We start from the raw sequence: 19,470 nt of genomic DNA, 5'->3' as shown, positions 1-19,470 counted from the left end.
TTTAATTTTTAACAAGTTGTACATTTTATTTTTGATAAATCTTCTAGGTTAAACCAAAATCGTCTTGAGTGGTCACATCGCCAGAAAATTTATTCAGTGCTATCCTTTACTTTTAAACAAAAGTCACTGTTATTATTGTTTACTAATACCATTTCTTTTTAGACTACATGGGAACTAAAAAGCGGCTGCAACTTCACATATTACATAGGATTAATGGAACAAATGTAGTTTATGGAACAAATGTAGTTTTTGATTTCATTAAAAGTATTTTCCCAACAATATGTTTGTTCTCAGTTTCTCAGACCACTTTTGGCAGGAATTAGGGAATGTATCATTGGAAGTCAAAACATCATAGTATATCCGTGACCTCTTAGGTCTAGAACATATCATTTTTAATGGCCATGGTATATCATGTGCACTCTGCCTTGTTGGATCATTAAATCTGCCTGTTGAATATACTTACTGATTGCTCTCAAGCATCCCTTATAAGCCAAAAAATGTATATTTATTTCATATTTTCTACTGAATTCGTGTTGGGTAAGAAATCTTCCATTATCATTAAAAAAATATGATACACAATAAGTCCCCTTGTTAATCCATCGTCGATGATTTATCTCATTGTTTCCAATCATGAACTTGTCATTGTAAAAAAAACAGGTTCTGATAGAACATCTATATATGATTTAGGTCTGCACTGAGAATAAGATTCCCTATAAGCCGTAAACGAGTGTTTCCAAAATAAGCTATTTTTACTGTTACGCAATGCATAGACAGAGTGATATATTTTCATTTCATTGAAAAATGGAAACATTTCAGTTGTACTATTTTTCCATTTTGTTTTGATGTTCTGGGCTTTCTTACCCAAATTTGTTTTAATGCTTCAATATTTTTTCTATCTGGTATGTTTAAACCTCCTTTCTTAATGTTTTATTGCTGTCATTCTACTTATTTTGTCCCTTTTGCCATTCCATACAAAAAAGAAACACATTTCTGACAATCAGTTATAACATTTTCTGGAAGGTTTGGAAGTAAAATCCATATATGAATTCATTTTGATAAGATTATAGATTTCAATACAGAGACGCGTCCAAAAGGTATAATATTTCTCTTCGTCCATATTTTGTATAAGGCTTTCATTTCAGATAATTTCTCTGCATATCAGTAATTAATCTTTTCACATTCTTTAACATCAGTCGTAAACCATATTCCCATAATCTTAATTTTTTTCTGGATTCCACTTAACATATAAATGCTGCATATATTCTATTTTTGGATTCTTTCTACTTCCTGTCAATGAAAGTAACAAAATGAATAATGTTACACTGTCAATGAATGTGATGATGATAGAAATTATAATAATAATAATGAAAGTGACAAAGTGAATATAGTAATGTGAATGTTAAATACTGTCAATCAGGTAGGCACGTGGTCAACGAAGAGTGCCTTCATCAGCGTGCACGATAGTGATGAGGGAGGAGGAGGTCGCCGAAGGAAAGGGGGCGGCCTGAACAGCACCAAGATAATAACTTCTATCATTGTAAGTATCCATGCTTTTGGTGAAGTGGTGATTTGACGATGTTGACAGCAATGATTTGTTTTGTTGATATTTTCATCGCAGAGCTTGAGTCTAACCTCTCCCTCTCCGAACTGAACACCATCTGCAGATAAACAACTAAACAACTCTTCCGTTACACGTCATTACATGTTAAACAACTCAACGTTAATCGACTATAGATAATTTTTTTTAAGTTAGTTTTCATTATTTTTTTATCATTACTAGCTTTCGTTGCTTAGCAACTGTTACATTAGCTTTAAGTCTGCATTCATCAACGAATCGTTTCCAAACTGCCTAACCATGTAGATGCCGAAAGTAGTATTTGAGCCGAAGATTTTGCGAAATTTATCAAGGTCAGTGACAGATAGACAGACAAACATACTAAGTGAATACCATACACCCCCTCTAGAATTGATGTGATAGACCATAACTCCCTAATTAGAAAACTTGAACCATACAGTCTGCCAACCAGTACTCTTAGTTTGCTTAAATCATATCTCACAATCAGGCAACAATGCGTGATAATGAGCACTCCCTTCTCCACATTAACAGCACTTGATCATAACATTCTTCGGGGATATTTTTAAGGCCCTTACATAAATGACCATATCTTCAATTAAAGCCCCTGTCCAAACTCTTCCGAGTGATACAATCCACGCAAATCATTTTGACATTCTTGCAAAAAAACTATTATTTATGATCTCATTAAATGGACCGAACTTGATCACATGTCTCTTCACACACGACAAACAAAATGTATGTTTATCACAACCAGACAAAAGAGGCAAAACACTTTCGATCGATTTCAAACCATCCAACTGAAAAGTGAACCTGCTGAACAGGTGACAGATCTTGATCTCACCTGGGATCCGCGCACAAATTACCTGTGTAAAAAAAAAAGAAAGAAAAAAGACTGACGGAAATCTGTCAACTGTTTGAAATCAAGCATTTCTTTGACCTCCACTCACAGAAATTATTTCTCAAGCATAAATCCAGTATCAACAGATTACGCATCAACACTTGGAGACTCCGCCAATGCGAACACCGTGAAGCTTTTACTGAATTTTCATCAACGGGGGCTGAAGCTGGCACTCCTTCAGGAGACTTCGTGTCTAGATTATTCTCCCACTGATCCGTAGGTTTGAGTATAACAAAGGAATCACAATGCATAAGATTACAACAAGGAATGCACCACCAACTGTAAAAAACATTCCCATTAATCCAACACGAAAAACACAAAAGTCAATACCCCAAGCATCTGTTTAAAGCCAGTGGAACTCAGTCCAAGACTAATTTAAACACCACTGCCCAACAACATTCGAGTAATTACCAATCCTACCTCATGCAACAATTTTTGATGTTTTGCTTACCTTGTTGACGCTACTGTTTTATATGGTTGCATGTGAAACTCTCCCTTGTCAACTCGCCTGTCCACGTCTCTCTCTCCCTCTCTCTGTGTCTCTTTTCCTCAGTCTCTCTCTCCCCTCTCTCTCACACCCATATGCGACGGCATGATTTGGTCATGTCTACGTATTTATGCTTCCTTTGATAAAGTATGTTTTTTTCACATTACTGCAATAATAATAATAATAATAAAAAGACATTTGGCACGCCCAAGCCCTGGGCGTTTACAATGAAAAATACAATGATGTATGCATACTAAAATCACACGAATACATCCGCACGCACAAATCCTCCCGCTCCAACTCCGACTCACAAGCCTACACCCACTCCACACAAGATGCACACACACACACACACACACACACACACACACACACACACATACACACACACACACACGGGCGCGTGCGCGCGCGCGTACACACACACACACACACACATACACACACGCACGCACGCACGCACACACACACACACACACACACACACACACACACACACACACACACACACACACACACACACCTTGGCCGTTCAAGGCATATAAACATGTGTACGTTTGAAATATAGTAAAAATGATAAAAGGAAAAAAATTAGCTTGACTGAAACATAAATATGAAGACAAGGAATTATTTAGTGATTTGAATGGTTGAAATAAGTTTTCAAAGAGGATTTGAAAGAAGGGCAAGAAACAGCATGATGGACAGGAAACGTGAGTGAGTTCCATGCGGAAGAAGCCTGGAAAGAGAAAGTGCGTTTTCCATATGATCTGGTTCTGTAAGAGGGAATTTTTAAGAGACGAGATGGAGAGTAGTAATGCAGAAGGAGACATACCAATCATAAATTTGTAGCATAGGAGAGAGAGTTTGTAATCTAATCTTTTTTCAACAGGTAGCCAGTGGAGGGAATAAAGGAGAGGAGTGACATGAGCATATCTAGGATATTTGGAAGAAGAGCCGTGTAGCATGGTTTTGGATTCTCTGAAGTCTGGATAACAAGTAGTTTGGGCATCCAGCGAGCAAAGAATTACAGTAGTCAAGCCTAGATATGATCAGGGAACAGACAAGGGTTTTTGTTGCATCCTGAGACAAAAAGTGCCGAACAGAGCTCATTCTACGTAACATATCTGACAAATCGATGAAATCTGCCGTTCAAAAGATACAGTCTGGTCTAAGTAAATACCAAGGTTGCGAACATTTTTTGAGGTTGGAACATTGCGCCCATTTAACTGAGCAGCTTCGGGGAGCAATATAGAATTTAGTAAATGTTTAGGAGCAAGAAAAAAAAAATTTTCTCGTCATTCAATTTTAGTTTGTTGCTTGTCATCCACCAGTTTATGTCAGCTATACATTGTTGAGTAGAGGTGATAAGCTCAGAAAGATGAGAGATTGAACCAGACTTACGAATTTGATTATCATCCAAAAAAACTGTGATGTGAAAGAAAATGATGGGATACAATTTCTGAAACAGGTTGTAAATAAAGTAGAAAAATAACTGGTCCAAGGAGAGCTCATTGGGGAACACAAAATTCTAAGGGAGCGGATCTTGAGAGAGACGGTTCACAATAACAGTCTGGTTCCGGTTGGAGAGGTAAGAGCTGAACCACGAGAGAGCCGTGCCAGACACACCTCGGTTTATCAAAATGTCGTGATCAATGGTATCAAAGGCTGTTGACAGATCAAGAAGAGAAAGAAGACAAATCTATCTTTTCAACTTGTTTTATTCAATATGATGACATACTAAGCAACAACATTCAACTGCCTGTTTTCTGATATTCAAAAAGAAAAACAGCAACATATAAGGATGATATAAAAGGGGGTACGAATACATACATGCCTGGGAAGAGTGGGGAAAGAATATTGGATAATCAATGCATTCACATACGAGTGGAACTCAATTACTCTATAATGACATACAGACTGCAAAATTACAATACACTGTTTCCAATGGGACTTATAATGTCAGGTCTTGGGGACATTTTGTAACATGTTAATGATAGGCACATTTCGTTTTCACATTTTTTTTAGTAAATAAATTCAAAATATGGGGAGGTAAAAAGCGGACGGGAAGAAAAAAGTTACTCAAAGAACATAGGCTTATGTGGTGTCCAAGTGTTCTGAAAATCAGAGTATCTTAAATTTATTCGTGCTATGTTGGGAATACACTTAAAATAGGATTATTTTTGTTCATTTTACACTGTTACAAATACTGTTTTGCTAATGTAAAGTAAAAATGATAAAGTAAAAAGTGGCATATGTGCGAATGTTCCGATCAAGTCCAAGAATAGGGAGCTAGTGCACACGTTTTCGTCGGGAACATTTTGTCGCTTGCAGAGCGACCAAAAAAGGTAATATGACGTCATGGGCAGCCCACCAACGTACCTCATTTTTTCTGGGTGTGCACTGACTTTCTGCGGACAACTTTTCGGCAGAGTTCGATCACATCATTTTATTTGCACAGACTGAACCAAACAGCAAAAACTTTGTCGTCAAAATTGTCTTTCGAACTCAAGACTTATATAGCACTTTAAAAGAAAGAAACGCGGTAAGTTTATAACTTCAAAACGTTTTTTTTTTTTTTGTTGTTGTTGTTGTTTTTTCTTCTTTTTTTTAAGATTCCTCCGATTGAGATCTGCCATAAACAAATGACAGAAAGCATACCACGTAATCAGCTGGAAGCACCTTTCCTTGAAACGGGATATATATAATTGATCCCGTCGACAGTTGTCCAAAAGAACAATTTCCCCTTCCCTCAATTTCACAAAGACAAGAAAAAGTATGTGTGCTGTGGATGAAATGATGCTTCAAACTTTTTTTTTTCTTTTTTTTTCTTTTTTTTTAAATGATGATTCAAACTGATATTCGGTGCGTCAAGTCTCTCCAAAGTCGAAACCAGATGAGGCTCTGTGTTGAATCAGTTTTAAATAGTTCAGTTCGAATACTTGAATGGCAGATGTGACAAGAAGCACGCTCAAAGTAAACATAGATGAATAAAGCAAATAACTGGTGGAATTATACAACGAAAATTAACTTGTAAACTAAATAACCGGGGAGTCCCGACGAAATGTTCCTGACGAAAGCGTGTGCACTACCTCCCTAATAACAAGGCTTTTCGTCAACTGCGTGTTGAAACCATTTTTACACCTTTCATTCACCACTGCACTAAAGTCTTGCCAGAACTTCTGAGTTACTGGACAAAACCAAAACATATGGTCAATGCTATCTTTGACAGCATCACAAAACATTACACATGTTACTATCTAATAATCCCATTTCTTTCAAAATTACATTTGTCCCAATACACCTATGAATAATCCTCATTTGAAACCATTTCATATTTGCATCAGGAAGTTTATGTAGATATAGAAAATTCTTCCAGAAGTTTACAACATCACGTTTTTCATCCCATTTTGCACAACATTTTGGTGCGATATCATTATCGATGAGGGAGTCATAGGACGGTCTGGATCCTTTAACAATAGACATTAAAGTATTAAAACCCAGTGATGAACTAATGCATTTATTATTTTTACTTCAATCTTAGTCTTTCGTATGTTTTCTGATATTGTAGGTCTATTGCCACAAAAAGTAACAAAATCGATGTACACACGATACGTCTGCTTAAACAATTCATATAGCATGAATTGACCATTTTCTTTTAAAAAGTGTGCGATGAAATACACGTCTTTATCTACATACTTTCTAGAACCAATAATCCTTTGCCCTAATTGAATTCGTTTATTGTAGAATACTCGTTCAGAATGTTCTGATGAGCCTTTACAACATATTTTGTAGAAGTGAGTTTTGAAAGCTGAAAAAAACCTGTCCAGAAACTATTTGATGTCGGGAATGTCAAGACAATTTCAGGCCCATCTTTTTCAATATTTTTAAGCTGAAGAAACTTATGTAATGCGATTAGTTTCCATTTGTGGTTTGTTGTGCGATTTTCTTTTTTCTGATCCAGGCTAACTTTAACGCCACAACGAAAGTTTTTAAATCTGGCAGTCAAAGCCCTCCGTTTCTTATACTTTTGTGCACAGTTTTTCTACTAATTTTATCTTTTTTCTTGTTCCATACAAACGTTTAGCATAGGCTCTGCAAACTCTGGAAGAAACTTTCTAAAATTGACACATTATCAACCTTGTGAGCTTAGCCATATTCTTACTTGTATAATGTCGCTTCTCTAAATTGAGAAATATCATTTTTGTTCAGGGCTGTAAGAAGGTCATTGTCAATTTTTGATAAAGCAGTTTCAGTGCTGTGACAGCACGATAAACTGATTGCAAGGAATAGAACAGGTTGTTTTTATTGAGGTGTTCAGAGAGTTGCAGGAGAACAATCTTTTCGGTTATTTTGGACAGAAAAGACAGACTGGAAACTGGTCTATAGTTTTTCAGATTTTGTCGATCAAGAGATGGCTTTTGTCAGAAGCAGTTTGACAACTGAATATTTATACACTGATGGAAAGGTGCCAGACAGTGGGGAGTTATTAATGATGGAAGTGAAATAGGGAAGTAGAATGTCAAGGCATTCAGAAAGAAGGGATGGAGGCAGGGGGTAAAGTTCACGAGTTTTTACTGCAGTATTTTTGATCCGGTCATGTACAGTTGTTTCAGACACAGGTTGGAAGGTAGTGAGGGGAGATCCAGAAAACTTGTAGTGCGCAACAGCATGAGGGGACACAGAATCAGAATCGAGTTTAGTACGGATGTAGCCACGCACTTAGCTCAGGCTTCAAAAACTGTTTCACACATGAGCTATAACAGACGCTTTTTTCACAACGAATCGCCATTCCCGGTTTGAATGCAAAGCCCATTCTAAACCTATTCTCTAAACATCTATTATATCAAGTCTCTGTAAGGTTCACTGCAATATTATTTTTTTTTGTGCTTAGACACACACTTAAATCAGTTGCTAGCATACTTGATTTCAGTTAATCGTTCATCAGTATAAAGATTTCAACTGACGCTAAGCTAAAGTTATTTGTTTCGCCACACACCTCTCCATAACCAGCGTCGCTGTGCGTGATTGGATGAGCTGACATTTGTGTTTCTGACACAGCGTATTTAATTAATATCTCTTTTGTTGGATCAGTAAACTGCAAGTATTATATACTGGCAGAATCGTCACAATTCCATCTTTAAATCTATTCCATTTATGTTTGCCTACATTAAACTGATTTAACGCAGTTTGTAATTTTCCGCGATGAGTTCACTAAAACTTACCCTTTTCAGGTGACTTAAATTAAATTTTAAATTCATCTTAAATAATCTACACCTCATTTTATACTCATTAGAGTGTAGGTGTTGAGCTCTTTCTTTTGAGACCTATCCGACGTAAATCAGTTAGGGAATCATTTAGAAATCTATCACTGAACACCTTGTAACTAACACACTGGTAAGCAAATTTAGGAGCATTTGAGCTGATCTGCTTCACAGCACACTCAGTTGTCTTTGCAGTCCACTTAACTTGCATAAAGAGATGGAGTGGGTGGTCAGCAGTCACTTTTCACCTGGCCAGTCTGGCTGGTGCCTGCTCTCTTTCTCTCTTGCTGTTTCGCAAACAGTGTGTGTGTGCATTGTCCCAGAGGCTGACGTCTTGCTACGTATCACTGTAAGTACACCATTTAGAATGTGCTGATGATTTGTAAATTGTATTCTTCAACACAGTACTTGTGTTCATATGAGTATGTTGATATTGCTTTGTTCAGTTATTGCTTTGACATGTAGTCACAGCTGGGCTATGATTGATTTAGAAAATCACTGTGTTGTCATTTGCTTGGAGCAGTGTTCCATTTGGTTCTTCTTAACGTCACAGTCAATGACGTCTAAGGACACTGATAGTTTGTTCTATAATGTTCTAGTGAATGCATATGACGTATTCTCTCTCATTTGCTGTCACTGATGAAGGTTAGGTTCCGTATCCCAGTGAGGAGATTTAAATGTTGAGTACAAGCTTAGCCATGCTGATATTTGACTCTGGTGCAACTGGATTACTTGTGTAAGTTATTCACCACTTAATGGTTAAGCCATGACACTTCCAACCTTTGTGTGTTGTGTGTGCTGATTACTATCTGTTCTCTCAGTTTTTCAGTATTTTATCAAAGCCACAGATTCTATTATCTTGTTTATTATTCATGCATTATTTTACATGCTGATATCAGTTGTACTGCTACAGTGTTTAACAATTACAGTGTGCTCAGTATGATAAGATGTGTGCAGTATTCTGCCGTGATTACAAGATAGTGTTGGATTAATATCAGTTATTGGTTAAAACCAAGTGGTATGTATCACAGTCTGTTAATTATAATTTAGTTATCAGATACCCTACAGCTTACTCCAGTATAGTGCTACATGATAATTGATTCATTTGAGTAACTTTGACACAGTATAAGCTTTATCTAATCTATACTGTCAGTGTACTTTCACTAAATCAGCTTACCTTTAACCACTTTATCTACACTATTTAAATGTATTAGAAATGTCATTTGATGTCAGTGTTTGGTCTTCACACGTATGCATTATCTTATCATATGTTGTTGCTTATCCCAAACCGAGTTATAGTCTTACCATGTACATGTTTTTTTTACTATTCACTTGTGCTGACATGTTGTGTTCAATGACATGTTTGTGCCATTCCAGGTACTGTTTTCCTCTTCTCCGTATCCTTGTTTTATTTCTTCTCATCTCTTATATCTTCTTATAACTATTGTAAATAAAACAATAGAAAAACCCTTTTGTGACTGGCCTCTATATGTTCCTGGTCTGTGCGCGGGGATTCTTGTCTATCCTTCAGTTCAGCAAATCATTAGTTCTTTTGTACCATACCCTTCTATAATACACCCCTCGGGCACTTGGCTACAGGAATATCTTTGATCTTGGATACGAAAAAGTCAGCAAGAGCCTGGGGATGTTCTGATGGGCAAACAGATAATGGTAAAAGAGAAGTCTTTGCCTTACCTGGTAAACTGTTTGTAATATCAAATAGTTGCTTAGATGTGGTACAGGCACGTATCTTTGCATTGAAGAACCATGATTTTGCATTATTTACAACTCTATTTACAAGTTTATTTGCAGTTTGGAAAATTTGTTTGTGTACGTGTAAGTTAGTCTTCCACTGGCAATTGCAAGTTAGTCTTCAACCATTGGCAATCATAATTTTTAGTCTTCAATCGTCAGCCTTTCTATTTCTTTTAGCTTCCTGTAACTGGGGCTGGGCAGAAGAGAATAATAATAACCCAGTCAAGGATGTGGCCTTGACGATGGGTTGGTGTGGAGATGGTTTGAGACAGAGAGAAAGTCTAGGTTTGTTAGTTTTGCAGTGTTGGCATTTGAGGGTTTATGCATCCATATTCGCATAATTCTGTTATAATATGATCACCACCAACAGCAACATCACACCACTACTACTACCTCCATAGCCCCCTCTCCTCCCCGCCCCCCCCCCCCCCCCCCCCCCCCCCCCACACACACACACACACACACACTCAGAGAGAGCACAGCACAGCAAAACACAGCAAAGCACACCACAGCACAGCACAGCTATGTATACCCCCTCAAATACAAAGAAACACTTTAATATGTGCTTGCCCATTTTACCTGTCTTTGCAAAACCAATAGGAATGAAATAACATTCTGTGTCTGCAGTCGGAACCGTTCCTCATGTACAAGGCATTCAAAGAGGGACAACCCCCGATCGGCAATGACAGATTTGAAGGTACGTTTGACAGTGCTGACCAAAACCAGTACATCAACACATGACGTTAGTACATCAATACATGACGTGGGTACATCAACACATGACGTGGTGAATTAACACATGACGTGGGTGCATCAACCCATGACATCAACATATGGCGTGGGTGCATCAACACATGACATCAATACATGACGTGGGTGCATTAACACAAGCACCACCTCACGTGGGTGCGTCAACACATGACGGTGTATCAACGCATAACGTTGGTACATCATCACATGACCTGGGTACATCATCACATGACCTGGGTACATCATAGCATGACGTTTGTGCATCAACACATGACGTGGGTACATCAACACATGACGTGGGTATTTCAACACTAGACGTTGGCACATCAACACATGACATGATATTTCAACATATGGCATGGGTGCATCAACACTTACATCAACACATGACGTGGGTGCATCCACACATGACGTGGGTGCATCCGCACATGGCGTGGGTCAACACATGGCATCAACGCATGATGCCGGCATTTCAACACATGACGTGGATCATCAACACATGATATCAACATATGACGTGGATCATCAACACATGACGTGGGTCATCAACACATGATGTTGACATTTCAACACATGACATCAGCACATGACGTGGATCATCAACACATGACATAAGCACATGGCATGGATGCAGCAACACATGACGTGGGTGACGTTATTTACCTTCTGTCTCTGGCAGTGTTACTTTCTTCACATGGCAGCATTTTAAAAAAAAGAAAAAAAAAAGGTTGTAGTAAATCATGCTGACATAACAATGAGGGAGATGACTTATTACACGCAAACCACAAAAGCGATTAGATTATCTGCATCATCTTTCTGACCCTGTAGCCTGCAAGGTTCAGCGTTGCAAAACTTATCGATGACTTTTTCGCCGTTTTTATTCAAGAAAGTTAAGCTCCCAGATGTGTAATACCTACAGTCGCATTATTATGAATTGTCATGTCTTGAAAAAAATCCATTCTTGACATATGATTGCAGTGTATATTTAAGCTAAATTATTTTACTGAAATTAATGCTCAGGATTTGGTCTTTAATCATAATGTTGAAGAATTTGGTGGGGTTTTCTTCGTGAATTGTCATTGATGTTAAACAGTTTCTGACCGAATTTGCTAATCGTGATGTCGACTGCTTCTGTAAGGCATGGACACTTACAAACTTGAAAGTCATGTCTTGAAAATAAGTATCCATTCTTGATATATATATTTTTTTTTTATGAAGGCCATGTCCCCCATCACGTCTTGGGTTGAAGATCTGTGCCCGTGTTGACGAAGAGTTAAAGTTCAGTTGCTCCCTCACAAAGCTGACAGTGATGTATTCTAGCCGCTTGAGGAGCTTTCTGTGAAATGAAGCTTGCTCAAGTAGAACAAAGTAGATAATTGCTGCCATCACATTGATGGCCTCCAGCTTCTTGTTGACTGGGAATGGAGCTGAATATATCTTGTCCAGCGTCGATTTGAATTCCTCTGCTGCGTCGACTGCTTGCAGTTTGGCAGTAGATATTAATCCCTCACCCCCACAGTTAGATATGAATCTACAGTCACTCACAACAGAAGTAATTTCCTATGTCTCGAAATCACTGAAAAGTAACACGGCACCTGTTTACGACGGTTTGGGCCTTCCGAAAAGAAGACAGCCCCAAATCGTCGAAGCCCTGACAGCCATCTTCAACATCTGCTAGCAAAACTGAGGAGTACCTGCAGACTGGAAGCATGCAACCATCACACTGCTGCCAAAGAAGAGAGGCAACCCCGATCAGTCATGTGACTGGCGTCCCATCTCCCTGTTGACATCTTTCTATAAGATCGACATGAAGTTGCTGCAGGGCAGGGTTCTGCCGTGGACTGTAACCACCAAAAGACTGTCCGACAGGCAAAGAGGATCCCTTCCCAGGAACAGTATGCATGAGCATGTCTTCTGCCTGAAATCTGCCACTGATGATTTCAAATACACATCAGCCTTGTTCTTCATCACGTTTTTGGACATCAAAGATGCCTGTGGCAGTGTGAATCACCATGTGATGCTGGATGGGACGGTAAGAGCTGGTTATCCCAGGCACGCCATTGACATCACTGCTGACGTGTACTCCAACTCCACCTTCCAAGTCCAGGCCAGAGGCGGCCTGACCCCCGGACACCAGGCACCGAGGCATCGTGCAAAGATGACCCTGGTCAGTAGTCACCTTCATCCACGCCCTGCGTCCCTGAATCCGTTGGATTCATTTGACGCCCTATTCACACCTTGTCAGACGTACATGGACAATGTCTGGGCCACCGCTGCATCCATCTCAGACACGGAGATCATGATGCAGAAAACGGAGGCTATCCCAGATAACAGATGCATGATGGTGAGACATCACAAGTGTACGACAGTCCACATCCAGAGGATAAGGGATAACTGGGCAAGCAGACACCGTTCCGCTGAGACAGATCTGACAGTGCAGGGGAGGTGATCCCTACACACACACAGACACACGCACCCACCCACAGAAACACGTATACAGATACGCACGCGCGAGCGTGCACACACACACACACACACACACACACACACACACACACACACTATCATCGATACGAGTACGGATACACACTAACATCAGTCAATCTGTTGGTCATGTGAGATACTGATAATGATCAAAGAAGCAGGAAGTCGAAACATACATATACAGCTTCATTTTTTCCCATGAACTATGATGGATTTTCTTAGGTTACTCCATCGACCTGGCAAAAGGAGTAGCAAGCGAGGTCGGATTCGAGTATCGATTTAAACTGGTTGAGGACAATAGCTATGGCATGAGAAATCCCGCAAACAACACGTGGAATGGCATGATTGGAGAACTTATTGCCAAGGTAGGTGTTTATCTTTCTATCCGTTTGTCTGTCAGCCAGTCTTCCTCCCGCCTGTTTGTCTGTCTGTGTGATCAGTGGTTGGCTGGCTATGTGTAGATCATGCTGTTGCTGATGTTTTGATTTTTTTTCCAAGTTCTTTTTTTTTCTTTTTTTTTTAAATGTATTCACGTAAATGGCCATAGATCCTGCCTCTTTCTGTTGCCTTTCTGTACTTTTCGTTTGTCTGTATGTATCTTATAGGTATATCATATATATACATGCATATATACATACATGCAGGTATTTACATATGTATGTATGTATGTTTTGTATGTATATATATATATATATATATATATATATATATATATATGTATGTATATATATATATGAGTGGATGTGGGTCTCTCTCTCTCTCTCTCTCTCTCTCTCTCTCTAGCGATGGTAGCAATAGTAGTCGCACAATAAGGAACAGTAGAAGCAGCAGCAGCAGCAGTAGTAGTAGTAGTATGGGAATTGTAGTAATAGAAGTATCAGCAGTAGAATTAGCTGGTTGTTTTCCGTGGAACTGAAAAACAACCGCTACAACTGGGTCGTGTTGCTTGTGGGTTTTTTGGTGGTGGTTGTTTGTTTGTTGTTGGAGTTTTTTTGTTTGTTTTTTCGTTGGTGTGATTATTGCATGCTATTGTTGTTTAGCTGTTTCTAAATCTATATTGCTCTCTATCTCTCTATCTCTCTCACTCCCTCCGTCTCCTGTCCATGTGTGTGTGTGTGTGTGTGTGTGTTCAGACTGAATAGGAATACTATGACTCAAATGATTTGTGGAGAAGTGGTATTTGCCCAATTAGCGTGTTAGTAAAAATGAGACTGGTTCGATTTGGGGCTAGCTTAGTGTTATCAAAAGCAGCCAAATATTCTGGAAAGATATACTTGGTGCTATCTAATTCATATGAAAATGGTATTTATTCTTCAAAATGGATGAGTAATATCAGACAAATTTTGACAGAAACAGGGTATGACAGTGTTTGGGATGCTCAATCCTTCTCAGATAGGGAATCTTTCTGCAAGAATGTCAATATGGCATTAAAAGATAATTTTCAGAATTCATTGAGACAAGCTCTAGAAGCGAGTACTAAATATTTGTTCTATCGAAATTTCGAAAGTGATTTTTAAAGGAAAAATGCGTAAGGCAAAAGCCTGGCAATTACGTCATCAGCTTCGTCAATTTTCGATGTTGTAATAAGTTGGAGATAAAATAGGAAGACGCAATGGCATACCACGAGAGTTACGGTTATGTAAGGCTTGTAACATGTCTGTGATTGGGGATGAGTTCCATTTTATGTCGGAATGGCCTAAGTTTGCTCAGTACTAACGAAAAAGGTATGTGCCTAAAAAAATATTTGTCTCCGAAATCGGTTTTTAACTTTTACAATATGCTCAAAGGAGGCAAAAACGTTATCTTAGCTATAGGTAAGTGTATTAGATTTGCAAATGTTGTCTATATACTGTTATGTCATGGAATGTGGCAATGTGGTATGGTCCCCTTACCTTAGAAAACATATTGGCTTGATTGAAAATGTACAGAGAAGATTTACCAAGCAAATTATAGGGACAGGTAGTACATCTTATGAAAAGAGACTAACTAGTTTGAAACTCCCAAGCCTGGAATATCGCAGGTTAAGGGGTGATATGATTGAGGCATATAAGATTTTACATGGACATTATCTCCACAAAACCTTTCACTCTAAAGGACAGAAATCATACCAGGGGGCATCCACTAAATCAGTACCAGTAGCTCAAGGAGGCGTCACTGCGTTCGGTCAAATCCATATACGCTACACCACATCTGCCAAGCAGATGCCTAAACAGCAGCGTAACCCAACGCGCTTAGTTAGGCCAAGACAAATGAGAAGTATAGGTTATGCCTTAAATCTCACTCCTTGAGAAATGCAGCTTTGATTTATGGCTTCCGAGACCTGAGTTTTCATGTACAAAACACAGTTGGGTAAAGAAAGAATATCCTGCCATTATCTTTCAAAAGAATAAGGTAGATGTTTTAACATCCCAAAAGAATAGAGATTATGGCAAAATATATTAATATAATTTCTCAGATAATTGCGAACTATACAAAGAGAAGATTCCAAAAACAAAATCAACAAAAATATCTTCCAACTGCAATGAAACCAGTCAACGTATACCGGAAGACAATCTGTGGGCATGATAGGAACATTTGTTTACAACTGTTGTCAGGTGTGTGTGTGTGTGTGTGTGTGTGTGTGTGTGTGTGTAATCAGAAACATATTAAGGAACAGTTCAAAACGTATTTACCTATGTCATTTACAAAATATGCAGTTCCATCTGCTTCCATTAGAAATCAACATGTGTTTGAAATAGTTCAGGGTTTAATTTGGAGCTCGTTTGGCTCTTTGTTGTAATTCTACTGGTTGACTAGTTAGTTTGTTTTATTTCGTTTATATTCCTTTTTATGCTAATTGAGGAGAGAGGAACAGGGAAAGTAGTGATGATTTAAGGTATGGGTGGGGTGGGGGAGATGGCGGATTTTCGTCTAAAATCAGACATGTGTATAGATATTAAGCAAAAGAACACACACACACACGCGCGCGCGCGCGCGCGCGCCAGTTTTACAGCTGACGCTGGATTGCAACATGTTTTCATTACGGTTTGGGGTGTCCTTGTAGTTTTTGAGCTGCCCCCAGAATATCCTGTTGCAGTTATCAGCACAGGCCCTTTCCAGTACATTCATGACCCGATAAATGTGCCTTAGCTCCAGGACCTCCTGTTTGTCTCAGGCACATGATCCTCACAAGAGATGTCTTTGACCTTGCGGAGCGTCTTGAGCTGATACTGGTCCAGTTTTCTGGTGTGCTTATTGAATGGTTTACATATCTCATATCACACAAATTGAATAACTCCTATGTAAACAACCATATTTGTCTTCACCCTCATTCCCTACATGTTCTGAGCTGCTTTCTTGGACAGGCATTAAGTTAATGTTACCGATATGATCTGATTCCAGTCTGCGGGCTTTTATTTGTTTTTAATTGCACAGTGGTTGACGTGCAAACATCGTCACTAGAGTTTGAGTTCTGCACTTGAAGCTCGGTTTGAGTCGTATATATCGAACTAGAAAGGCCATGGTTTTGATTTGACATTGCAGAAAGCGGACATGGCTATCGCAGGCCTGACGATCACTGCTGAGCGGGAACGCTACGTGGATTTCTCCAAACCATTCATGGAAATCGGTGTATCCATTATCATCAAAAAGCCTCAGCACCAAAAGCCTGGAGTCTTCTCTTTTATGGAGCCCCTGTCTATTGAGGTCAGCAACAGGAAGGTGCATTGTTGTATCGACGTAAGTGTAGATCTGCAGACCACTGCCTGAATCACAAGTCGAACCGTAAAAATCCGTAGGTATATTTATCCTTTTTTGAATACTACTTATCGTTTTAAGTTTTACACCGTTTGGGTTCTTTCTGGTCTAGGAGACTTGGGATTCCTGCAGACGGAAGTATTAGGAGACCGTTGTTATTGTCCCAAACTATCTAAACTCTTTTTCTTTTTTAACATTTTTAATTCGCACAATGTGTACAATCATCACAGCATGATTTCAATCTTTTCCATACACACTGTTTTTTATGTGAGAAATGAAATGAAAGACAAAATGGAAATAAAAGAAAGTAGTGAAAAAAGATAGAAGACGGTGAGAGAGGGGTGAGAGAAAAAGAGACAGAGAGAGGCAAAGACAGAGGAGACCAGAATCTACGAGGACGGAAAAATATAGAGAGAGTGGAAACACCGAAAGTACAGTATGTGTCACAGCGCATCAGCATTAAGTACAAAATTAGGAAGACGTGTGGATCAGCATGGCAGTATAATTACCAGTTAATGGGCGACAATCCGTTCAGGATAAATAGGGGTGTGCGTGCATCCCAGGACTGAGCAAATATAGCATATTTCTTTTGGATACTGGCAGTCTACTTTTCTATTTCATATCTGTGTTTCAAAGTGCAAATGAACCGCATGAACGTGGGAAATGGTGTTTTTTGTTCTTTTACTATTATTATTATTATTATCATTATTATTATCATCATTATTATTATATCTCCGGATGCACAATTTCTTATCAGTTTTAACATTTTCTTCACATCCAGACAGTACTAGATGTTCACTGAGGCAGAATGCACCAGGCCACATTGCTGCTTCATTTCTTTGTGCACCCTGATCGATACAAAATTGCCCCATAGCTATTCCCACTCTAGCCACACCCTGATGGTAACGTTTTGCGGGCAGGTGTGGGTGTGCATCACGGTCGCCTACATCGGAGTGAGCGTGGCGCTCTTCGTGGTGAGCCGTTTCTCCCCTGTGGAGTGGCACAAGGACCCACAAGCTGACTCTGGTTATGAGAATGAATTCTCTCTCTTCAATTCCTTCTGGTTCTCCATGGGGGCTCTCATGTTCCAGGGCAGCGACTCGTGTCCAAAGTAAGACTTTCTTTTTCTTTGAATGTGTGATGACTAAACACAGTGTACTTGGGAGAGTGCGTGTGTTTGCGCGCCCCCGCCCTCGTGTGTGTTATCCGTCTGTTTATGTTTATGGTATGAGTCTCTCTCTCTCTCTCTCTCTCTCTCTCTCTCGAAGGAAAAGCTTTTTAAAGGGCATAGAAAAGGGGATGGGGTGATCACTTTTGGTCCACTAATATTTGTACGTTGATGAAAAAGAAGCAGTCTGATCAAAGTTAGCCACTGATATGTTGATCAATATGAAGATGTAGCCATGTAAAAATGGAACCATGTGTGAACAGCCCTTTGCAGGTATGCCCTGAACTTATGTGACCTGATGAACCATTTAAAGAAAGTAATTACATTGCTGCGGAGTCTGCTTGACAAAGCAAACTAATAAAAGAACCAATTTTGAACATGACCATATGAGATTTTTGTCCCATTTAATGTGAACTATAGCAATCATTAGAGAATTAACAGATAGATAACGGTATACAATAAATAATAATAATAATAAATAAATAAATAAAAAGAAGGAAAAAAACTGCTGTAACAACTTATATTGATACAAAAAGATCGAAGCAGTCTGGTGAGTTTTAGCCTCTCCTTTCGTGATCAATATGAAAATATCGTCATGTAAAGATGGATCCATATGTTTTTCCCTTTGCAGGTATCAGATTCAAGGCGGTTGAGGAGTAAAGGAGATCAGGGTGGGACTTGGGTGGTTGGGATATTTGTTAAAAAGGAGAAAGAAAAAAAGAAGAGCGGGGAGAAGGAGAGAGGGGGTGTGAGGCGTGGCGGAGTGGGGACAGAGGCGGGCGGCAGAAAAGCGGTAATTGTTAACATACACATGGGTGCATAAACATACCTCCGTAAGAATGTCAGAAATATAGAATCAAATCATAAGACTCTAAAAACTTTCCAGATATAAAAACACAGTTGTTGTTGTTGTTGTTGTTGTTGTTGTTGTTGTTGTTGTTGTTGTTGTTGTTGTTGTTGTTGTTGTTGTTGTTGTTTGTTTGTTTGTTTGTTTGTTTGTTGTTGTTTTTGTTTTGGGTTGTTGTTTTTTTGGTGGGGGTGGGGGGGGTGTTAATATAGTGGTGGAAAATCTAATTCATATTAAACGACAGATAAATAACCACACAATCCAACATACTGTCTCTCTCCACGACTCCGTCCTCACTATATTCGCATTCTCACTCACACACGCGCACACACACGCAGGCGGGCGCGCGCGCGTGTGCACACACCCACACTCACACACAACACGCACACCCACACCCACACCCACACACAGAGATAAACGACAGATGTTCAATGGACCAAACTGTTCACAAACTTGGTCGCAGACTAATCGATATCTGCATAAACAATTATCTGCTTATTCGAAACGGA

At 39.2% G+C, this 19,470-nt stretch overlaps 1 protein-coding gene across 1 annotated transcript in view; it reads left to right on the top strand.

Moving 5' to 3' along the window:
• Positions 1 to 19,470, top strand: part of LOC143298660 (glutamate receptor 3-like) — a 148,369-nt gene that overhangs the window by 84,567 nt on the left and 44,332 nt on the right. The window contains exons 9-13 of the mRNA XM_076611544.1: positions 1,418 to 1,537; positions 10,605 to 10,674; positions 13,434 to 13,576; positions 16,734 to 16,895; positions 17,867 to 18,057. Of these exons, the coding sequence (XP_076467659.1) occupies positions 1,418 to 1,537; positions 10,605 to 10,674; positions 13,434 to 13,576; positions 16,734 to 16,895; positions 17,867 to 18,057 (686 nt within the window). The remainder of the gene's footprint in view (positions 1 to 1,417; positions 1,538 to 10,604; positions 10,675 to 13,433; positions 13,577 to 16,733; positions 16,896 to 17,866; positions 18,058 to 19,470) is intronic.

This window comes from Babylonia areolata, chromosome 24 (genome assembly GCF_041734735.1).
Source record: "Babylonia areolata isolate BAREFJ2019XMU chromosome 24, ASM4173473v1, whole genome shotgun sequence".
NCBI lineage: Eukaryota > Metazoa > Mollusca > Gastropoda > Neogastropoda > Buccinidae > Babylonia > Babylonia areolata.
Note: the sequence above shows the minus strand (reverse complement) of the source record. Positions and strands in the feature narration are given on the sequence as shown.